A 25,398-nucleotide genomic window follows, 5' to 3' on the forward strand; every position below is an offset into this window, starting at 1 on the left:
TACCCCAACACCTCCAAAACCCTCAAATCTAGACTCCAAACATCCCAGAATAAGCTAGTCCGGTTACTTTTAGACCTCCACCCCAGATCACACCTCACTCCAACCCACTTCTCCAAAGTGGGCTGGCTCAGGGTGGAGGACAGAGTAAAACAACTTGCACTGAGCCTAGTTTATAAAATCCGCTACACCTCCCTGATACCGAAGTACATGTCAAACTACTTACTTAAAGGGGAACATTATCACCAGACCTATGTAAGAGTCAATATATACCTTGATGGTGCAGAAAAAGACCATATATTTTTTTAACCGATTTCCGAATTTTGGCGAATTAAACGCCTTTCTGTTTATTGCTCTGGAGGCGATGAATGTGACGTCGCCCAGGTAATATAGCCGCCATTTTCATTTTCAACCCATTGTAAACATTGGGTCTCAGCTCTGTTATTTTCCGTTATTTTGACTATTTTTTGGAACCTTGGAGACATCATGCCTTGTCGGTGTGTTGTCCGAATGTATAACAACACTAACAGGGAGGGATTCAAGTTGCACCACTGGCCCGAAGATGCGAAAGTGTCAGCCGCCAGACCCCCATTGAATGTGCCAGAGTGTCTCCACATTTTACCGGCGATGACAGACATGGCACAGAGATGTATGGATAACCTGCAGATGCATTTGCAACGATAAAGTCAACAAAATCACAAAGGCGAGTTTTTTTTATGTTAACTTATGTGCTAATCAGACATATTTGGTCGCGGCGTGACTGCCAGCTAATCGATGCTAACATGCTACGCTAATCGACGCAAACATGCTATTTACCGGCGGTGCTATAGCAGACATGGCACAGAGATGTATGGATAACCTGCAGATGCATTTACAACGATAAAGTCACAGAAATCACAAAGGTGAGTTTTGTTGATGTTGACTGCCAGCTAATCAATGCTAACATGCTACGCTAATCGATGCTAACATGCTATTTACCGGCTGTGCTAAAGCAGACATGGAACAGAGATGTATGGATAACCTGCAGATGCATTTGCAACTATATTACGTTTCCTTCCACCCACATTTAATGCGAAACAAACACTTACCAATCGACGGATTTAAGTTGCTCCAGTGTCACAAGATGCGAAAGAACTGATCGTTTGGTCCGCACCTTTTACCGGCGATGCTAACGCAGCTATTCGGCCATGCTATGGCTATGAATAGCGTCAATAGCTATTCGCTCAATAGCTTCAGTTTCTTCTTCAATACTTTCATACTCCAACCATCTGTTTCAATACATGCGTAATCTGTTGAATCGCTTAAGCCGTTGAAATCCGAGTCTGAATCCGAGCTAATGTCACTATATCTTGCTGTGCCATTCGCCATTGTTTGTTTACATTGGCCGCACTGTGTGACATCACAGGGAAATGGATAGTGGCATCGCAAATAGCGAAAATCAAGCACTTTAAAGCTTTTTTCAGGGATATTCGGAGACCGGTAAAATTTTGAAAAAAACTTCAAAAAATACAACATGCCAATGGGAACTGATTTTTATTGTTTTCAACCCTTTTGAAATTGTGATAATGTTCCCCTTTAACGTAAATGACCACCATAACCACAACACCAGGGGGAGCTCCACAAACCACATTAAACCCAGATTCCGATCTAACAAAGGTCTTAACTCATTCTCTTTCTATGCCACATCAATGTGGAATGCACTCCCAACAGGTATAAAAGTAAGTGCATCTCTATCCTCCTTCAAAACCGCTCTAAAACAACACCTCCAGGCAACTTCTACTCTTTACTAACACCCTCCTCCATTCACATCCCATCTCCCCGGATTATAAACAACCTAATGTAAATAATCAAATTAATTTTTAATGTACATACTTGTTCTTATGCTATCTGAACTCACTATGTTCTCTGCTGGCTGTACATATCCTACTATGTAAGACCTACACTGTTTCAATGTCCATTTCTCTGTTGATGCAATTGTTGATGACTGAAGTGCTGATATCAACCAAATCTCCTCATCCCACCCCCCGGATTGTAAATAATGTAAATAATGCAATGTATATACTATGATGATTAACCTGTGTGATGACTGTATTATGCTGATAGTATATATTTGTACCATGTATTGATTAACGTGGACCCCGACTTAAAGAAGTTGAAAAACTTATTCGGGTGTTACCATTTAGTGGTCAATTGTACGGAATACGTACTGAACTGTGCAATCTACTAATAAAAGTATCAATCAATCAAAAAATCCGGTTCCGCAATACTGTAGTCGATTCAATCATCGTGTTCATATTTGAAAAAATATCAGGGACTGATAAAGTACAACCTGTCCCAACACTTTTGAGCGTGTAGTTCAGTGGGGGTGGGGCGTCGGACAGAAAGACCAGCAGGAACACAATCAGAGTGTTGGTGTGAAGATGAAGCCAGCAGGAGACTCATCCATCAGCACATAACCAAGTCATTACAAAACAAATAGGAGCAGGACAAGTTTTCCATTTAGATGCAAATGTTCATTTCCCATCCTGATCCCGGACCTGCGAGGAGAACGGAGCATTAAGCTGACGACAGATGAGTTGCGACAGGCGGACTCTTGTGTTTGCAGGCAATGAAGTGATAGACTTCATTTTCACACTCGTTCATGCGCTAGGTCCAAACCTGTGACGAAGTACGATTTTCACTCAAGTCAACATTTTAGGTACAAAAAAAAATAAAATAAAATACAGCACCATGACAGCAGGGTGTCCATAGTGTACATGTTCTAGGCACCAAATGAAACCTAAGGGTTCACAGTTGGGATGTTCTGGCAAATGCAAAGAAGCAAGGATAAATAAAGACTGGAGAGATGGTTTCAAGGACTTATTGTCACGCCTATGGATCTTGTTTTGTTTTGGTTATGTTCGGTTTTGTCTTTTGGACACTTGTTTCCTGTTTTGCACTTCCTGGTTTGTTTTCGTTACCATGCCAACTCATTAGTTTCAGCGGTCATGTCACGCACCTGTCCAATCACTGATTATGTCACTGCTATTTAAGCCATTCTGTTTCTGTTCTTCGTCCTGGCAACTTTACCTACTTACACCTCCTTCACACCCTCGGACACCTGCTACGCACCTTGCATAGATCCATGTCTCGTTCTCAGTTCCATGTCATGTAAGTTTTTGTTTATAGTTCAATGTTATTCATGCCATTGAGCAAGTGTTTTGGTTTCGTGTTTAAAGTTATAGCCTCTGTGCTAGTCTTTTGTTTTAGATGGGTTAGTGCGTCTGCCTCACAATACGAAGATCCTGCAGTCCTGGGTTCAAATCCAGGCTCGGGATCTTTCTGTGTGGAGTTTGCATGTCCTCCCCGTGAATGCGTGGGTTCCCTCCGGGTACTCCGGCTTCCTCCCACTTCCAAAGACATGCACCTGGGGATAGGTTGATTGGCAACACTAAATTGGCCCTAGTGTGTAAATGTGAGTGTGAATGTTGTCTGTCTGTCTGTGTTGGCCCTGCGATGAGGTGGCGACTTGTCCAGGGTGTACCCCGCCTTCCGCCCGATTGTAGCTGAGATAGGCGCCAGCGCCCCCCGCGACCCCAAAAGGGAATAAGCGGTAGAAAATGGATGGATGGATGGATAGTCAAGTTTGTTCTCCGCCATTGTGCGCGCCATTTGTTGTAGTTTGTTTGTGTAGTAATAATTATAAATGTACTTACGTTCACGCCTGGCTCATGCCAATCATCCGTTGTGTTGGAAAAACAAAATATCCAAAAGTCCAAGTCGTGACACTTACAGTATAGCTTCTAAATCAGTGGTTCTCAACCTTTTTTCAGTGATGTACCCCCTGTGAACATTTTTTTAATTCAAGTACCCCCTAATCAGATCAAAGCATGTTTGGTTGAAAAAAAGAGATAAAGAAGTAAAATACAGCACTATGTCATCAGTTTCTGATTTATTAAATTGCATAACAGTGCAAAATATTGCTCATTTGTAGTGGTCTTTCTTGAACTATTTGGAAAAAAAAAGATATAAAAATAACAAAAAAATTGTTGAAAAATAAACAAGTGGTTCAATTATAAATAAAGATTTCTACACATAGAAGTAATCATCAACTTAAAGTGCCCTCTTTGGGGATTGTAATAGAGATCCATCTGGATTCATGAACTTAATTCTAAACATTTCTTCACAAAATAGAAATCTTTAACATCAATATTTATGGAACATGTCCACAAAAAATGTAGCTGTCAACACTGAATATTGCATTGTTGTTGTCATGTAAGTTTTTGTTTATAGTTCATTGTTATTCATGCCATTGAGCAAGTGTTTTGGTTTCGTGTTTAAAGTTATAGCCTCTGTGCAAGTCTTTTGTTTTCATTAGTCAAGTTTGTTCTCCGCCATTGTGCGCGCCATTTGTTGTAGTTTGTTTGTGTAGTAATAATTGTAAATGTACTCACGCTCGTGCCAATCATCCTTTGCGTTGGATAAACAAAATAGCCCAAAGTCAAAGTCGTGACACTTATAGCTTCTAAATCAGTGGTTCTCAACCTTTCTTCAGTGATATACGCCCTGTAAATATGTTTTTAATTCATGTACCCCCTATTCAGAGCAAAGCATTTTTGGTTGAAAAAAATCAGTTTCTGATTTATTAAATTGTATAACAGTGCAAAATATTGCTCAATTGTAGTGGTCTTTCTTCAACTATTTGGAAAAAAAGATATACAAATAACTAAAAACCTGCTGAAAAATAAACAAGTGATTTAATTATAAATAAAGATTTGTACACACAGAAGTAATCATCAACTTAAAGTTCCCTCTTTGGGGATTGTAATAGAGATCCATCTGGATTCATCAACTTCATTCTAAACATTTCTTCACAAAATAGAAATCTTTAACATCAATATTTATGGAACATGTCCACAAAAAATGTAGCTGTCAACACTGAATATTGCATTGTTGTTGTCATGTAAGTTTTTGTTTATAGTTCATTGTTATTCATGCCATTGAGCAAGTGTTTTGGTTTCGTGTTTAAAGTTATAGCCTCTGTGCAAGTCTTTTGTTTTCATTAGTCAAGTTTGTTCTCCGCCATTGTGCGCGCCATTTGTTGTAGTTTGTTTGTGTAGTAATAATTGTAAATGTACTCACGCTCGTGCCAATCATCCTTTGCGTTGGATAAACAAAATAGCCCAAAGTCAAAGTCGTGACACTTATAGCTTCTAAATCAGTGGTTCTCAACCTTTCTTCAGTGATATACGCCCTGTAAATATGTTTTTAATTCAAGTACCCCCTATTCAGAGCAAAGCATTTTTGGTTGAAAAAAATCAGTTTCTGATTTATTAAATTGTATAACAGTGCAAAATATTGCTCAATTGTAGTGGTCTTTCTTCAACTATTTGGAAAAAAAGATATACAAATAACTAAAAACCTGTTGAAAAATAAACAAGTGATTTAATTATAAATAAATAATTCTACACATAGAAGTAATCATCAACTTAAAGTGCCCTCTTTGGGGATTGTAATCGAGATTAATCTGGATTCATCAACTTCATTCTAAACATTTCTTCACAAAATAGAAATCTTTAACATCAATATTTATGGAACATGTCCACAAAAAATGTAGCTGTCAACAGTGAATATTGCATTGTTGCATTTCTTTTCACAGTTTATGAACTTACATTCGTATTTTGTTGAATTAATATTCAATAAATATGTTTATAAAGGATTTTTGAATTGTTGTTATTTGTAGAATATTTTTTAAAATTTCAAGTACCCCTTGGCATACCTTCAAGTACCCCCATTTGAGAGCCACTGTTCTAAATAAATTTAATTTCACTAACAAGTTTTTTAATTGTATTTTTTTTTTCGGCAAATAATACAGGCGAGTTTTCTCAATGTTTGACGTGATGGGTACATAACTAACTGCCCCACTGCCTTGTAGGTTAGTCTGGGAAGACAAAAGGGTAGGGGAGGACACCCTGAGAGAAAAGCAAGTGCTGGTAGTCGCACCATTGTTGGTTCTCCGACAGACCGGAGCTCCGGCAGCCTCCTACAGCTGTGAGGAGGTGCCGGTCGTCCTGGGTTACCCTTGCCATCCTATACAGCTGCCCACAGCGAAGAAGTGGTCTCCTTTGTCGTAAAAGACCTCAACAGTGGAGTGGGCGGATGATGGTTGCATGGAAGCTCCACAATGGTCACAAAGGCGGAAGAAGGCTGCAGCAAAGATGGGCCCCCAATTGTCTTGGCCTGCATGCCATTGGACCACGGCCTTCTCTTTGCCAAGGACAGTGTGGTGGCTGTCGGTGCACCAGTCTCCCCGTTTTAAAAGATTTCACGCAGAGGCGTTCTCCTTAAGGCAGTCCCACCAACAGGAGGACGATCATTCTCGTTTCGAGTGATCGCCATACTTGCCAACCTTGAGACCTCCGATTTCGGGAGGTGGGGGCGTGGTTATTTACAGCTTGAAAAGTGCATACTGGATTTTAACCTATTTAAAACATGACATCAAAAATATATATTTATTGTGAGAAATCATTAAGATGAACAGTGTTTCCACAAAGATAAATATCATTAATTAATAATAATAAACATAGAGTTAAAGGTAAATTGAGCAAATTGGCTATTTCTGGCAATTTATTTAAGTGTGTATCAAACTGGTAGCCTTTCGCATTAATCAGTACTCAAGAAGTAGCTCTTGGTTTCAAAAAAGTTGGCGACCCCTACCGTAGATGTTACTGTCACATATGCCTGTACAGTAGATGGCAAGTATTGTCCTGTTTAAGAGTGTCACAACATTGCTGTTTACGGCAGCCAAACTGCTTATCGGTAGACAAAAATGAGACTGCTGTTGTTGTGTGTTGGTAATGAAACTGCCTAACAACAAACCCACATAAGAAACCAAGAACTCGCCCTCGATCATTCTACAGTTGTAACTTTATTCGGCTTGCTCTTTATATTGTGGGAAAGCGGACGTGAAAACAGGCTGTCGACACGTCACTCAGGTCCACATGGACCTGGAGGGGGCGTGGCCTCCAGCTCCGCCTGAATTTCGGGAGATTTTAGGGGGAAAATTTGTCCCGGGAGGTTTTCGGGAGAGGTGCTGAATTTCGGGAGTCTCCCGGAAAATCCGGGCGGGTTGGCAAGTAAGGTGATCTCCGACAAACATAACTGTATTTAGAAAGTCGTAAAGACTCGATATGCCGCCCGTTCTTGGTGTGATGTCATCTACAGAACTGGAACCCATTTCCCCTCAGACTATTTTGATCACTTGATTGCATCTTTTTGTCTCCCTGGTTCATGGTTGCTTTGAAGTGAAGGAATTAACTCATACTATGTTTTGCATTTGTAGAATGTTTATATTCATCTTGGAGAACGCAAACCACCAGTTTAAATAGTATGTTTTTCCAGTTTGGGCACATAATAACATAGGGCCTTTGGTTCTTTTTTTTGTGTGTGGATTGGAATAGTTCTCGCGGAAGAAAAGGCAATACAATTGGACCTTGGTATACAAAGGTGATAGTCCTATATTTGAGAAGACACTACATCAATACATCCATTTTCTACCGCTTATTCCCTTTTGGGGTCGCGGGCGCCTATCTCAGCTACAATCGGGCAGAAGTCGCCACCTCATCACAGGGCCAACATAGATAGACAGACAGCCAAAACCTCCTTCCATCAGTGAGAGCTTTGAATGGTTGACCAAATTCTTATTTTCCACCATCATTTACAAATAAATTATTTAAAATTCCTACAATGTGAATTCCTGGATTTTTTTTTCACATTCTGTCTCTCACAGTTGAAGTGTACCTATGATGAAAATTACAGACCTCTGTCATCATTTTAAGTTGGAGAACCTGCACAATCGGTGGCTGACTAAATACTTTTTTGCCCCACTGTACCTACATGGTGGTGGCAGCATCATGCTGTGGGGATGGTTTTCACTGTCAGAAATTGGGAGATTAGTCAGGATCTAGGGAAACATGAATGCAGTATTATACAGAGACATCCTGGATGAAAACCAATTCTTCCCATCCAACTTGATTGAGTTAAGAGAGGTGCTGAAAAGAGGAATGGGCGGAACTGCCCAATGATAGCTGTGCTTGAGGCATCACATTCAAAAAGACTTGAGGCTGTACCTGCTGCCAAAAGTGCATCAATGGAGTATTGAGCAAAGGCTGTGAATACTTACAGTATGTACATGTGATTGCTTAGTTGTTCATTTTTAATACTTTTCAAAAAGCTCTAAAACACTTTTCACATTGTCATTATGTGTGTAGAATGTTGAGGAAACAAATTATTTTATTCCATTTTGGAATAAGGCTGTCACATAAAATGTGGAAAAAGTGAAGCGCTGTGATTACTTTCCGGGTTCACTTTAAGTATTATTCCTGTCAGTAGGTATGTTCAAAGTTCACCAGAGGGCAGTAGCGTACAAACACAATCAAGCTATCACATTTCTAGCAGACACACCTGTGTCAGTGCAGGGGTCACCAACCTTTTTGAAAACAAGAGCTACTTCTTGGGTACTGATTAATGCGAAGGGCTACCAGTTTGATACACACTTAAATAAATTGCCAGAAATAGCCAATTTGCTCAATTTACCTTTAATAAATAAATCTATATTTATATAAAAAAATGGGTATTTCTGTCTGTCATTCCATCGTACGTTTTTTTTCCTTTTACGGAAGGTTTTTTGTAGAGAATAAATGATGAGAAAAACACTTAATTGAACGGTTTAAAAGAAGAGAAAACACGAAAAAAATGAAAATTAAATTTTGAAACAGTTTATCTTCAATTTCAACTCTTTAAAACTAAAAAATTTCCCCCCCAAAATGGAGAGAAAAACTAGCTAATTCTAATATTTTCGAAAAAATAAAAAAAATAATTTATGGAACATCATTAGTAATTTTTCCTGATTAAGATTCATTTTAGAATTTGGATGACATGTTTTAAATAAGTTAAAATCCAATCTGGACTTCGTTAGAATATATAACAAATTGGACCAAGCTATATTTCTAACAAAGACAAATCATTATTTCCTCTACATTTTCCAGAAGAAAATTTTTAAAAAGAAATTCAAAAGACTTTGAAATAAGATTAACATTTGATTCTACAGATTTTCTAGATTTGCCAGAATATTTTTTTTGAATTTTAATCATAAATTTGAAGAAATATTTCACAAATAATCTTCGTCGAAAAAACAAAACCTAACATGAATAATTAAATTAATAAATAAAAAAATACATTTACTTGAACATTGATTTAAATTGTCAGGAATGAAGAGGAAGGAATTTAAAAGGTAAAAAGGTATATGTGTTTAAAAATCCTAAAATAATTTTTAAGGTTTTATTTTTTTTCTAAAATGGTCTTTCTGAAAGTTATAAGAAGAAAAGTAAAAAAATAAATACATTTTTTTAAACAAGTGAAGACCAAGTCTTTAAAATATTTTCTTGGATTTTCAAATTCTATTTGAGTTTTGTCTCTCAGAATTAAAAATGTCGAGCAAAGCTAGACCAGCTTGCTAGTAAATAAATAACATTTAAAAAATAGACGCAGCGCACTGGTAAGTGCTGCTATTTGAGCTATTTTTAGAACAGGCCAGCGGGCTACTCATCTGGTCCTTACGGGCGACCTGGTGCCCGCGGGCGCCACGTTGGTGACCCCTGCATTAGTGTACATCTTAAACCTCAATGTCTTATTCATTTTCAGCCTTTATTATTTACTTTAACCAATCTTTATGCTGAGTAGAATTATTATACCATTTACAATTGTCAATGAATTATTCAAACTTAAGTGGCATGCACAAGTTAGAATTTATTTAGGTTTTTCTCTAATTTGCACAAAAATCGCATTCTCATGATGAGTTTGTAAGTAAACTTCAGGCTTCCCCTGGGACTTTTATCAAAGTATAACAATATATTGACTGAAAACATATGCCAAATAATTTAAAGTAATGAATACTTTAGTCAAGGAGAACAAGAAGGTCCAGTTTGGAAGCTTTCTCCTAGTTTGATGACACACCTCCAAGTATTGTTTCAAATACAACCTTCAACTATCTTGTGTTCTTTGAAGATGCAATTGTAGCAAGAGGTCACATCCTCCCGCATATTTGGCATAAAACATACGTAAAACAGGCATGTGATTTGACCACAATGAAAAAGACTGAAAACATTTCCGGGGGTCTGGGGGACGAAAGTGCCCTGGTGGGGGGACAAGAGGGGCAACGCCCTTCAAAAGCTCCTGGTTTTTCACCAACATGCTAAAATTAACAAAGACAGCATTTTAGTGTTTAAAGACATGAAAACCTCCTCTCTGAGCTGCAACCTTATCGTGGTAGAGGAGTTTGCGTGTCCCAATGATCCTAGGAGCTATGTTGTCCGGGGGCATAAAGCCCCCTGGTAGGGTCTCCCAAGGCAAACAGGTTCTAGGTGAGGGATCAGACAAAGAGCAGCTCGAAGACCTTTATGAAGATGAAAAACCATGGACCCAGATTTCCCTCGCCCGGACGCGGGTCACCGGGGCCCCCATCTGGAGCCAGGCCCGGAGGTGGGGCACGATGGCGAGCGCCTGGTGGCCGGGCCTGTTCCCATGGGGCCCGGCCGGGCACAGCCCGAAGAGGCAACGTGGGTCACCCCTCCAATGGGCTCACCACCCATAGCAGGGGCCATAGAGGTCGGGTGCATTGTGAGCTGGGCGACAGCCGAAGGCAGGGCTCCAGGAGCTAGCTTCTGTAGCCGAGGATCGGACCGCCAAGTGCCCTGCCTTCAGCTGTCGCCCAGCTCACAATGCACCCGAACGCCTCCCTAGGGAGGTGTTTAGGGCACGTCCAACCGGTAGGAGGCCACGGGGAAGACCCAGGACACGTTGGGAAGACTATGTCTCCCGGCTGGCCTGGGAACGCCTCGGGATCCCCCGGGAAGAGCTACACGAAGTGGCTGGGGAGAGGGAAGTCTGGGTTTCCCTGCTTAGGCTGTTGCCCCCGCGACCCGACCTCGGATAAGCGGAAGATGCATGGAAAGACATGAAAACACCATTAATAGAACATCCATACCCCAATTATCCTAATGAATCACTGTATATGGTTTCAGTCCCAACAGTATTTAGTCACTAATATTTACATCTTGTGTTCATTTCACATCCACAGGTGTCACATTTTTATTTCGCAAAGCAATAATTAGTTAATATTTAAAACAAACATGCGTATTTCGCAAGAAAATATTTTTTAGCTTACCTCATTATTAAAGTAACTACCCTGTCTGCAACTGAAGTGGTTTGCTTGGGTGGATCTTTCCTCTCGATGTCTACTGCAGCTGTCGATGTAAACAAAGGATGAAGTCCGTAAGGTTTGCTCACTTTCGGTTGACATCCAAAAGTACCAGCTAGTGAAAAGTTCGTTTTCCTTCCTTCAAGTTGTTTCATATGTTTTTGGCGTTTTGCATGTACTTCCGAAGCCTTGAAACCTCGTGATCCATAGTCAATATTATCATGACACCACGTGCACAAAACTTTTCCGGGGCGATCGATTTTCCGAATAAAATCGTCGAACAAAGTCGTAACTTCCTTTTTCCCAACAGTATCAGTGATTTCCCTTTCCATCCAGTTCCATCGAAACTTATTTTTGACATGTTTATCAATTTCTTTTACTCGTGAAGCGTCCTTTCTCTCGAGAACCGACATCATTTACATTTGGAAAATGGCGGTAATAACGTCTTCATTATGGGGCGGCATAGGTCGGTTTATAGAGGGTTGCAGGTTCGATTCCCGCTTCCGCCACCCTAGTCACTGCCGTTGTGTTCTTGGGCAAGGCACTTTACCCACCTGCTCCCAGTGCCACCCACACTGGTTTAAATGTAACTTAGATATTGGGTTTCACTATGTAAAGCACTTTGAGTCACTAGAGAAAAGCGCTATATAAATATAATTCATTTCATTCATAACAGATGTCCTGATTGGTCAAAAGGAACACATAGGCGTAATATTATATTACACCGTAGTTGATTGGTCGAGGCTTTTTTTCCCCCCGGAGTCTAAAAAAGACGGAATTCCGACTTTAGACGGAAAAATCACATGCCTGGTAAAACAAAATAGTTTAGAAAGAAAATGTCAAATTTCTTCTGTGGCTTCTTTATGAAATTTGTTTTAATTGGAGGAGCCCACAGCAGGACCTGCTGCTCGTTAAGAGGAGCGATAAATAAATTAAACAAATAAATGAATGTTTATCTCTTTTGTTACCATGAAGCTACCATAGAAATGTTGTATTGTTCATATATTTGTAAACTTACAAAATCTACAGATGGTAAAATACTTATACGCCCCACTAAAAATGCTGTGTAAATACGGAGTATATACAGAGTGTTTGTGTCCATGGCATGAAGATATTAAGGAGTCCATCTTGTTTTTTTTTGTTCAAACCTCTTCCTTTGGGCAGCTATACCGGCAGTATGTAGGGATTATGATTGATTTGCCAGAATAGGTTTTCCATAAAACAGAGTCAACTTGTTTGATTTCAGCTCCTCACTCGCAGGTTTTTGTTGTCAACATAAAACAAATCCAGTATCAATGTACAAACCTGTGCTGTCGAAATCCATAACATTTCAGAAAAAGGTGATTTCAAAAACTAGACTGAGGTTTCCGATTGTAACCGCAGGACAAACTTGTGAGACTTTGGGTCGATGAACTCCTCTGACATTTGGATGAAGGGGATCTTCTTGACGCTCACCACCAGGCTGAAGTCCGCACATCTGAGCAGGAAGACCGAACCGTTCTTCAGGCCGCTGGTGACCGAGGCCTCGCTGACCAGGGTCCACTGACGGGCCATCCATTGGTCCCGACTGTATTGCAGGGTGGGTCCCGGCATGAGGTAGCTCTCCAGGAAGGCCTGCAAGGATAGGATAGGATAGGTATTTATTGTCATTGCACAAGTACAACAAAACTTTGTTTTCAGCAGAATGGTTACAGTTGTAATTAATTTCGAACATGCAATCAGTTACAGAATTACGTATTTCCTGTTTCTCATTACAACATGTCTGAAAAGGAGTAGAAACAAGTAGAGAACAAATTAAAAAATAGTTTGATGAAAACAGACTATCTTTGAATCTCAGTAAAACTAAAATAATGCTATTTGGTAACAGTAGAAAATAGCACTAGACACAAATACAAATAGACGTAAATAAGACCGCCCACAAAACGGTGCATCCTGAAGTGATCGTCAAAAAGCGACTTGAAGATGATCTGTAAAACATAATCTATGCAACATTCTGACCAACATGCTATGTAGACCATAAGGTAGTGTTTTCAATTTAGAAAAAAAAAATAACCCTTTTAATGCACCTTATTTATATTTATTTATTCATATTTTATATTTATATAATCTGGTGCATCTTTTGTATTAAAAAAAAACTGACTTGACCCGCTCATCGGCAGTGCACTTTATAATCCGGTGCATCCTATAGTCAGGAAAAAATGGTAGCTTCTTACCCTGTTCAAGACCAACCCTCTGATGCCGTACCGCTCTAATTAGTCAATTAGGATATTATGATTAAATGTGTCAAACACTGCAGCTGCACACCGTTTACCATCTATTGCATTGGTAATCTCATCCGTTTTTTTTTTTTACATTGATGCCATCAATGTTAAAATGTTAGCTCTGTATCCGTATTGGTTGTCCACAAACGTGTCACTTTTATTTATGAATTTGTCCAATCCGTTTTTGTGAAAATTGTTGAAGAAACGAAACAGGTCTAAAGTTTGTAAAATGGTGTTTTGTCTCCAATCTTAAAATTGGGACAACTTTTTCTATTTTTGTTTTCTTTGGTAATTTACCAGTTTAAAGGCCTACTGAAATAAGATTTTCATATTTAAACGGTGTGTCATCCTTTCATCAATTCGTAATATTGCCATATTTTTGCTGAAAAGATTTAGTAGAGAACATCGACAATAAAGTTCCCAACTTTTGGTCGCTAATAAAAAAGCCTTGCCTTTACCGGAAGTCACAGACGATGATGTCCCCCGTGTGAGGGCTCCTCACATCTTCACATTGTTAACAATGGGAGGAGCCTCCAACAAAAAGAGCTATTCGGATCGAGAAAACGACAATTTCCCCATTAATTTGAGCGAGGATAAAAGATTCATGGCTGAGGATATTGATAGCGAAGGACTAGAAAAAAAAAAAAAGAAAAAAAAAAAAGAAAAAAAAAAAAGAAAAAAAAAAAAGAAAAAAAAAAAAGGCGATTGCACTGTGAGCGATTCAGATGTGTTTAGACACATTTACTAGGATAATTTTGGGAAATCCCTTATCTTTCTATTGTGTTGCTAGTGTTTTAGTGAGATTATATAGTATCTGATAGTCGGAGGGGTGTGTCCACGGGTGTGTTGACGCCAGTCTCTGAGGGAATTAGTCACGGCAGCAGCACGACAGAAGTTCCGCTGATCTCCAGTAAGAGGCTACTTTTTACCAAAATTTTCTCACCGAAACCTGCCAGTTGCCAAGTGGTCAGGATCCATGTTCGCTTGACCGCTCTGATCCATAGTAAAGCTTCACCTCCGGGAATTTTAAACAAGGAAACACCGTGTGTTTGTGTGGCTAAAGGCCAAAGCTTCACACCCCCATCTTTCTACTTTGACTTCTCCATTAATAATTGAACAAATTGCAAAAGATTCAGCAACACAGATGTCCAAAATACTGTGTAATTGCGCGATGAGAAGAGACGACTTTTAGCCACTAGTGGTGCTGCGCTAATATTTTCCCTCCTACCCGAGACGTCACGCGCACACGTCATCATTCCGCGACGTTTTCAACAAGAAACTCCGCGGGAAATTTAAAATTGTAATTTAGTAAACTAAACGGGCCGTATTGGCATGTGTTGCAATGTTAATATTTCATCATTGATATATAAACTATCAGACTGCGTGGTCGGAAGTAGTGGGTTTCAGTAGGCCTTTAAAAGGATAGTTTGCTGATATACATATTAGTTTCTAAAGCATTGACGCACAGGAAGTTCTCACACACTTTTTTCTACATGACATCTTGACGAGTGTGAGAAGGTTACCTTTGGCGACATGTTGTTGTTGATGCAGAAGGCCAGGTGCTGTTGGATGCTATCCATGCTGTGGCAGTGTTGCTGCTTGGTGGTCCTCAAGTACTTCTGAAGGGCCCTTGCCATGGACGGGAAGATGGCTTGTGCTGCCTCTCGCGTGTCCATCACGTCTCCTGGAGCTTTCTTCTGCTCCTCCTCCTGCATGTGCTTGATATGAGTGAAGGCCTCTTCTACTGCCACGACCAGCCTGGAGACAAATATGGAGCTAAGACAACTTCTATTCTTGAGAAAAAACATTCTACACAATTTAGCTAGAAGAACATCTATGATGTCATTGATCTTGGCCCCAAAAGAGGGTCTCAGGGTCTCCTGTTCATCCCAGAGTTTTTTGGGCTTAAGGTGATTGCCGTTCAGTTCTTTATGCCCACATTCAAGCAGACATGTCCTCATGTCACTAGGCCTAGGCGGATGATACATTTTGCTGGTCTATATACTGTCCCACATATTATTTTCGATAAATATTATTATTGTTAGCATTAATTTGAGACTAAATAAAGCACTAAGGTAATCATAATAATAAAAATAATGAAGAACTGGATGCACTTTTCACAAATGACCGTCTGGGGTAACCACAGGTTTTGATGGTTTCACTCGAATGAATATGCTCTTTGTCTTTGGCCTGTGGGCTGGTTGGAACATTATCAGCTCGGTGTTGTAGGTTTCTGATAACACCCAGTTTGTGTTCCAATGGGTGGTGTGAGTCAAAAAGTAGGTATTGATCGGTATGTGTGGGTTTCCGGTTAACCCTGACGTGGAAGCCCCTGTTTTCTCCAATGTGGACATCACAGTCCAAAAAAGGCAAACTACTGTCTTTGACATCTTCACATGTGAACTTGTTTTTGTCCATTGACTTAATGTGCTTGGTGAAAGCTTGCACTTCTAAGCTTTTTATTTTCATCCATCTGTCATCCACATATCTGTACCAATGACTTGGTGCTGTTCCCCTTAAAATAACTAAGAGCTTTCTTTTCTATGTCCTCCATGTAAAGGTTTGCTACTATTGGGGATACAGGTGATCCCATGGCACAACCATGTTTTTGTTGGTAAACTGACAGTATATAGTGTGAAGGCAAAGTTCCAGCAAAAGGCAAATCTGTTCTGGGTTTAGTGTGGATCTATCATGTAAGGTGTGATCACCTGGCAGACATTGCTCCACACCCACAAAAACAATCTAGTGTATGCTATCCAGCATAATGACGAATGCACTGACTCATATATTGGGGAAACAAGCGGTACAAAATGGATGAATGGATAGGTAAACACACATTAAGATAAAATGGACTCCCAATCTCTGTTAGAAAAAAAACACACTTCAATAAATACAGTAGTACCTCGATTTTCGAGCACATTGTATTTGCCTCATGGGGACCAATAAAGTTGATTGAATTTTTCAATTTAAATTATTTTTTTTCTTCCAACAACCGAGCTTGCAACTCAGAACATATCTCAAAGCAGTTCCACCAACCGAAATTAATTTAAAATGTGTTTAATCTGTGCTTGGCCCTCCAAAACAACACCATTTATACATGTATTAACCATACTTGCCAACCCTTTTGGATTTTCAGGGAGACTCTCGAAATTGAGCGTCTCTTCCGAAAAACCTCCCGGGACAAATTTTCTCCCGAAAATCTCCCGAAATTCAGGTGGAGCTGGAGGCCACGCCCCCTCCAGCTCCATGCGGACCTGAGTGACCTGTCGAGAGCCGGTTTTCACGTCCGCATTCCCACAATATAAACAGCGTGCCAGGCGTACCTGCCCAATGACGTTATAACTGTAGAACGATCGAGGGTGAGTTCTTGGTTTCTTATGTGAGTTTATTGTCAGGCAGTTTCATTAACGTCCTCCCAGCAAGGTAAGAACACACAAAAACAGCAGTCACGTTTTTATCTACCCTAAAGAAATTTGTCTGCCGTAAACAGCAATGTTGTGACACTCTTAAACAGGACAATACTGTTATCTACTGTTCATGCATGTGACAATAACATCTACGGCTTTTAGAGAGTGCAGTGCACAACTGCGCGCACAACAAGGAGACGAAGCAGAAGAACGAGGAAGATACAGCCTGTTCAGCATGGTTAGAAAAAATGGTGACAGAGAATAGAAAAAAAGATGGACAATTCAACCCTTAACTCAACAATGAGTAGATGAGTGTTATGTGTGTGTATATGTGTAAATAAATGAACACTGAAATTCAAGTATTTCGCATATACATATATATATATATATATATATATATATATATATATATATATATATATATATATATATACATATATATATATATATATATATATATAGCTAGAATTCATTGAAAGTCAAGTATTTCTTATATATATATATATATATATATATATATATATATATGAAATACTTGACTTGGTGAATTCTAGCTGTAAATATACTCCTTCCCTCTTAACTACGCCCCCGCCCCACCCCCCAACCCGCCCCCACCTCCCGAAATTGGAGGTCTCAAGGTTGGCAAGTATGTTATTAACCCTTTAGAAAAACATTACAATAGTATGTACTACAAACAATTACAGTATTCTTATTAATTATTTTCCTGTACTCATATTGTTTAGCATTTATCTTGGAGAGCAGACTTTTGTAGGAGTCTCCTTTGAGCTGATTCTTCGTTGTGTAACAACAGGAACTAGGATATTGTTGTTTATGTTGCACATGGACATATTTTAATGTGAGGCACTGGAGTGGCAAGAGTTGACAACAAGTTATGTTTGTGTACAAAAGGTAATGCTTGACTATGTTAGGAGAAAAATGTCTAATGCAGCATTGACAGCTTTTACACATTTTAATGGATAAATGTCCACATTTTGGACGTTTAGAGGCTGGCTCCCGTTTCCTGTGATGCGGAATGACTGGCCGATATGACTGCTAACCAGGAGAACATGTTTTAATGGTCTCAGTGGTCCGCTTTTCTCCTTCGCACTAATTTTAGCAGTTTCGGTTGTTGGAGTGAAGTGAAGTGAAATATATTTATATAGCGCTTTTCTCTAGTGACTCAAAGCGCTTTACATTGTGAAACCCAATATCTAAGTTACACTTGAACCAGCGTGGGTGGCACTGGGAGCAGGTGGGTAAAGTATCTTGCCCAAGGACACAACGGCAGTGACTAGGATGGCGGAAGCGGGAATCAAACGTGCAACCCTCAAGTTGCTGGCACGGCCGCTCTACCAACCGAGCTATGCCTGGGGAGCAGGATTGTGTTGATGTCTGGCTGTGTGTAAATATTACTTCAACTGGCCGCAGTGAGGTTTTATAACTTAAATTATGCGCACAACTTAAAACATAACAAAAAGCAGAGAAATAGCTTGTATCTCAAATTACTCATAAGTTGAAGTACTACTGTATTGAACGTCTTTAAATGCAGCTTTTTAACCCAGTTGGAAAAACTAGATCAAGTGGTTTGTTTTGTTGCCATCATTTTCCAACAAATTCGGTATACTGGCTTCTGTGTCCCTGCTGATGGATTAATGCTGCTCATGTCTGTTAAAGCCCAAATTTTCGCACACAGAGAAATTCGACTTTGCAATCTTCTTTCTTGCTTCTAATTTTTGTTACGTTGCGGTGCTTCTCAATCACGAGTTGCGACTAGTGAGGCTCTCTCTGTGTGCATCCTGTGTGTGTAAGCTAGCAGTCCCAGCTTTGCTTACCGAGACAAGGATTTTGGACGACAAACATGTTCCTTCTGTTTATCTATATTCTGAGAGCGATGCACAGAGTGAACCCTCTTGCACCCTGTTTGAAAGCAGGAGACAAAGAAAAACAAACCCACGCGAACATGGCAATTTATTGATGCCAGTAAAGTTATTAAGCTCATTTGTAATTATTGTCCTATTAATTGATTGGAATGGAAGCTTCCCAAACTAAGCCATGGTCATATACAGCACAGATAACCCGGCCCCTGGCGAAATTTCTTTAACAACAACTTAAAGTTTGGGGACCCCTGCTCTAAAGTCTGAGTCCTGTAACATTCCTCCCACAGTTAATCTACCCTTTTAAATTGCAGTTTTCCACAGGAAGAAACAATTCCAAGTGTACAGTATCTACAAAGCATGCTGTCTAAAAGCATCACAGCTTTACAAAGCATTTTCCTGGAATAAGTTGAGTGAATGCGTGGGTTCTCTCCGGGTACTCCGGCTTCCTCCCACTTCCAAAGACATGCACCTGGGGATAGGTTGATTGGCAACACTAAATTGGCCCTAGTGTGTGAATGTGAGTGTGAATTTTGTCTGTCTATCTGTGTTGGCCCTGCGATGAGGTGGCGACTTGTCCAGAGTGTACCCTGCCTTCCGCCCGATTGTAGCTGAGATAGGCGCCAGCGCCCCCCGCGACCCCGAAAGGGAATAAGCGGTAGAAAATGGATGGATGGATGGAAGTTGAGTTAATCGACTGTGAGACAGTGCCCTCTGTTGCATCACTCACCTGGCTTTACGTTTTCGCACACGTCTTTCTTGCTCCGCCTCCTCATAATAGAGCTCATTGTGGCTAGAGTCCCGGCGACGAGCGGCAGCAGCGATCATGGCTCTGGACTGGGAGTGGGCCAGCCCTGCTGCTGAGTTATTGTCTTGGCCTGTGACGGCACGCAAAGACCAATACAAGAGGTGTTGATAAAGGAATAATTATTGTGTGAAAACATCTTCAAAGTAGGTGAAATCACTTCACTTATTCATGTTCACACTTTGACCTTTTTCATCTGGATATAGTGCATCAAATTTTCAAATATTCTGATCTCCACAAACTCCAAATACAAAAGTGAATTCTGTGGATCGTTGAAGCTGCAGGAGAACCTGACTGATGCAAAAACTGGTTAGAAGATGACAGAACGGCTTCATTATTCATGCAGGGCACAGAGAGGGCATGGTAGGAATAATTCATGCAGAGAAAAGCAGGGATATTTTATGCTAAATCCTACTGTAAAAAACTAGTGTTTGTAGGAAGCAATACAACTTCAAGCCCTGTTATCTGCAGCTGAGGGAACAATATCAAACTACTTCAATTCATTCCAGCACATCATCATTATGAGTCTAATGACTTAATGAAGAGAGCAAAGAAGCAGCCAGACAAAGAGAGGGACTAAAAATGAGAAACAACATTCTGCTAAACATGTATACAATCGAGTGCAAGTGTGTCAACTTAGTGTACTTGATTGGTGTTTCAGTACACTTGAAAACGGGTGATAATTCAGCAGCAGCTTGGTGTTACATTTGCATAGTTGACCTTTGATTTTAACATGAACTTGTGGCATGCAGAGAGTGTAGGGGACTGTTTGGGGGGTCGTGACACTAAATAACTAAACTTTTACCACAGGGGTGTTCAAAGTACAGTACAGACCGGAGAGCATTCTGCAAGGCAAAGCGGTCGGTGAGTATTGGCAAAGCACGGAGACATTTGGCAGCCGTTACGGCTCTCGTGGAATGCAGGGTTACTTGTCTGCACCCTTGGACTTTAATAAAAAGAAACCATTCGGGCTGTGAATATTTGGGCTTCCCACGATTCAATTTAATATCGATTCTTGGGGTCGCGATTAGATAATATATCGATTTTTTCGATTCAACGCGATTCTCGATTCAAAAACGATATTTTTCCGATTCAAAACGATTCTGTATTCATTCAATAAATAGGATCTCAGCAGGATCTACCCCAGTCTGCTGACATGTTAGCAGAGTAGTAGATTTTTTTTTAAAAAAGCTTTTATAATTATAAAGGACAATGTTGCAATAATTAAAATTTGTTTTAACTATTAAACGAACCAAAAATATGACATATTTTATCTTTGTGAAAACATTGGACACAGTGTGTTGTCAAGCTTATGAGATGCGATGCAAGGGTAAGCCACTGTGACACTATTGTTCTTTTTTTATAAATGTCTAATGATAATGTAAATGAGGGATTTTTGACCACTGCTATGCTGAAATTATAACTAATATTGATACTGTTGTTGATAATATTCATTTTTGTTTCACTACTTTTGGTTTGTTCTGTGTCATGTTTGTGTCTTCTCTCAATTGCTCTGTTTATTGCAGTTCTGAGTGTTGCTGGGTCAGGTTTGGTTTTGGAATTGGATTGCATTGTTATGGTATTGCTGTGTAGTGGTTTGTTGGATTGATAAAAAAAAAAAAAAAATCGATTCAAAAAAAAAAAAGAGAATCGATTCTGAACCACACAACGTATTCGAATCGATTTTTTCCCCACACCCTTAGAAACTATGTAACCTTTTTTGTTTATGTTTTGTTTTATCTTTTATCTAAACATATTAGTGCGCAATATGTAATATTTATTTAAAAATGTGTTTTTCTCTATGTTCTATATCTGTTACTGTTTTTGAAAACCTGCACTGCAACAATGTGATTTCCCCATAGTGGGATTAATAAAAATCGATCCTATCCTTTTATATATTACAGTATTCACTCGATTATTGCGAGAGTTACATTTTAGACCCCGCTGTGTTAAGTGAATTTCCGCAAAGAAAGTACGCCATTTATTTTGATTGTTATAAATATTACAGTATATGCATTCCCCCCCAAAATGGATTAACTCGCTGGAATATAAAGACAATATAACATACATCCATAAACGCGGATGCATATGCAAAAGTGTGTGCTGGAGTCTATCGCAGCATTGGGCCGTAGGCGGGGTACACCCTGGACAAGTCGCCACCTCATCAAAGGGCCAACACAGATAGACAGACAACATTCACACTCACATTCACACACTAGGGACCATTTATTGTTGCCAATCAACTTATCCCCAGGTGCATGTCTTTGGAGGTGGGAGGAAGCTGGAGTACCCGGAAGGAAATGAATATGATGTACCGTTACACCCTAATAATTAGCTTTGTTAGCTACAACACAAAGTTAAGATGTTTTGTTCAGATATTTTCACATATATTGACCAACACGGGATTGCTTTTAGCATGATCTCTAACGTACAGAATGTATCCAGGCGACCTCGTTATTCTTATTTTTTATGTATTTTATTTTATGTATGTAAGTTTGGACCCCCCTTTTTTAAATGATAGATATGAATGTGAATCTGAGTGAGAAAAAGAAGGTGAGCATTGAATCAACTTACTATTTAAAATATAAGCAGTGAGTTTAGCTTTAACGACTTCAGGAGATAGCATGAGAAAAGAAGACATTTTAGTCAAAGTAGGCAAGAAGTACAAGTTACTATCATTGCACAACATCACACACCTTCAGAGGGGGCTGGAGGAATGTCTCCATCCACGTTGTACACCTTGAGGCCAGTCAGGTGTCTAGCAGCACGTGACTTTGAGGCGGAAAGTAAAGCTGGGTTATGGATTGGGAAATCACAGTAGTAGTGCTCCAAGATAGCCAACGCGGCTCGCTGGATGCTGGACACATCAGGAGCATTTCATTAGCTTCAAACAACCACCGTACGACAAGTTTTAGTGGAAGTGAAACTCATAGTGAAATAAACACTGAAGTCACTCACACTGTACATACTATACATAGAATACATGACATACATATACCATGCAGTGATAATAGATTCATTTAAGCAGTAATAAAAAAAGATAAGTCCTTAATTCCCTCATGATGGTTGCAGCGTTTGAGCATCTTAAAACAAGAGATTAGATTAGATTAGATAGTACTTTATTTATTCCGTCAGGAGAGTTCCTTCAGGAAAATTACAATTTTCAGCACAATCCCATTCAAGATCAGACAAACATTAAAGGGAGACAGAACAGGATCGCTGACGGGTCTGCCGGCTTCCAGCGCCCCTTACAAAAAAAAGATGAGATACTGGTAAACAAGGGGGGGAGAAAAAAATAGAAGATTAAAATAAAATAAAAAAAAATCAGTCTTAGCCTGGGCCCTGGGGAGGGGGTGCAGACTGAGGCCAAGGGGAAAAAACAACAACTCATAGCCATAGTACACATCCCTCTTACATGTGTGTAAGAGGGAAACATCAAACATCAAAGAACACAGAGGACATTAAAGACATTAAAGCAGCAGATACAACCAGACACTTCTACATACAGCTATGAATAAAAAGTGAAAGAAACATATCCACTGTGGTGGCCTCTGCGGTGTTCCACGCCATCGTCCGCTGGTGTGGAGGGAGGATGGCCAGAGACAGGAGCAGACCCAACAAAGCAACCAAGACAGCCGACTCCACTCTCGGCCAGTGTCCAGTCCGCATGGATGAGCGATGATACAACAAATGTTTGATTTCTACACTTTCTGTACATACGGTGGTACGGTAACTCAATTATTACAACAACATATGAGTAATTTAAGATACAAACTGTTTCTCAGCTTTTGTTATGCTTTAAATTTCCAGCATAATTTGAGTTACGATGATTTTCGCAGCCTGTTGAAATGATATTTGTCCACAGCCCACAGTCAGAAATCGACCCAATCCTGTCCTTTGTTGACCAGAAAGTTAGTGCAAAAGAAAAGAAGCGGATGACCAAACCAGAGAAACGAACTAGTAAAAACATGTCCCACCGGTTTAGCAGCCAACCCTGCAAACCAGCCCGGCTGCAGCACTCGAGTCCGCATCACAAAAGCCAGCATCCATAGCATGCAGCCACAAATGTCCAAACAACGGACCTTAATCTATAAAAAAATGGCGAAGCTGCCGATGCTGTCAACTCTGATCTCTCCAGTCTGTCATTTAAAGACAACCATGTGCAAAATTAACAACTATTATCTTAGTTTGTATTGTTACATGACGGGGAAGCAGTCCATAGGAGACACCTATGAAAATCTGCTCATGATAAATGCTGAAAAATACTGCTATCCATCCATCCATCCATTTTCTACCGCTTATTCCCTTTCGGGGTCACGGGGGGCGCTGGCGCCTATCTCAGCTACAATCGGGCAGAAGGCGGGGTACACCCTGGACAAGTCGCCACCTCATCGCAGGGCCAACACAGATAGACAGACAATATTCACACTCACATTCACACACTAGGGCCAATTTAGTGTTGCCAATCAACCTATCCCCAGGTGCATGTCTTTGGAAGTGGGAGGAAGCCGGAGTACCCGGAGGGAACCCACGCATTCACGGGGAGAACATGCAAACTCCACACAGAAAGATCCCAAGCCTGGATTTGAACCCAGGACTGCAGGACCTTCGTATTGTGAGGCAGACGCACTAACCCCTCTGCCATATTTTGTATCTAGATGTTAGTTTTTCTTTTCAAAAGGCATGTTACATGTTAAAACTGTGGTGTTTTAGGTAGGCCAAAAAGCACGGATTACATTCATTTCAATTTAGTTCAATGGCTGGGGCTGATTTGAGCTACAGTGTGAGTGTTGTGTGTTACAAGCTCTGTCGTTTAAGACAATGTTGCTTGTAAGTTGAGGTACCACTGAATTACCATGTCTAATTTCACTTTTCTTTTCTTTGACACACTGCCATAACAGTTTGCCTTTTGCTTAGAAAAACATCAAAAAAGGAAACAAGTTTTCTAAATAAACACAAGGGACATTGTTCTTCCTCTGTGTCGTGACGTGTGTTGCAACATATTCTGCTATCTACGTATTTTACACACAATAAGTATTTTGTTTTTGTACAGTTTTATTCATTTATGAGGATGCGTAGTAACAATTAAACGTTCTAACATGAGGACCCCCTGTAAATTAATTATCATGTTCGTCGTATATCGTTAAGCAGGACATGCTTTAACATGTTAAAAACAACTTAAAGGCCTACTGAAACCCACTACTACCGACCACGCAGTTTATATATCAATGATGAAATCTTAATATTGCAACACATGCCAATACGGCCTTTTTAGTTTACTAAATTGCAATTTTAAATTTCCTGCAAGGTATCCTGTTGAAAACGTCGCGGAATGATGACGCGTGCCCGTGACGTCACCGGTGGTAGCGGACATGTTCTCCCAGCACCGATCACGGCTAAAAGTAGTCTGTTTTTATCGCATAGTTACACAGTATTTTGGACAACTGTGTTGCTGAATCTTTAGCAATTTGTTCAATTAACAATGGAGACTACAAAGAAGAAAAATGTTGGTGGAAAGCGGTGTATTGCAGCCGGCTGTAGCAACACAAACACAGCCAGTGTTTCTTTGTTTGTTGTGAAGCTTAAATATGGAACAGAGAGGTCAAGCGAACATGGTTCTCTACCACATGTCAACCGGCAGGTTTCGGTGAGAAAATTGTGGTAATAAGTCGGCTCTTAATGTAAACATGAGCGGAGCTTGTGTCGTTCCTCCTGCAGCTGTCAAAGAGGCAGCTGCGACTTTCTTGGCACCTCCATGGCTTCCCTCAGAGACACTGGCGGTCACCACACCCCTCCGACTTTCAGGTATGACTATATA

The 25,398-nt window shown here is 40.1% G+C and overlaps 1 protein-coding gene across 1 annotated transcript in view; it reads right to left on the reverse strand.

Annotated features, from left to right (window-relative positions):
- Nucleotides 1-9,763: 9,763 nt before the first annotated feature.
- Nucleotides 9,764-25,398, reverse strand: part of LOC133555135 (vang-like protein 1) — a 96,868-nt gene continuing 81,233 nt past the window's right edge. Inside the window, exons 6-9 of the mRNA XM_061904648.1 lie at nt 22,277-22,437; nt 19,506-19,653; nt 15,018-15,252; nt 9,764-12,847 (exon numbers count right to left, since the gene is read on the reverse strand). Coding sequence (XP_061760632.1) covers nt 12,587-12,847; nt 15,018-15,252; nt 19,506-19,653; nt 22,277-22,437 — 805 coding nt within the window. The 3' untranslated portion in view covers nt 9,764-12,586. The remainder of the gene's footprint in view (nt 12,848-15,017; nt 15,253-19,505; nt 19,654-22,276; nt 22,438-25,398) is intronic.

The sequence above is a fragment of the Nerophis ophidion genome, linkage group LG06, assembly GCF_033978795.1.
Source record: "Nerophis ophidion isolate RoL-2023_Sa linkage group LG06, RoL_Noph_v1.0, whole genome shotgun sequence".
In the NCBI taxonomy this organism is placed as follows: Eukaryota; Metazoa; Chordata; class Actinopteri; order Syngnathiformes; family Syngnathidae; genus Nerophis; species Nerophis ophidion.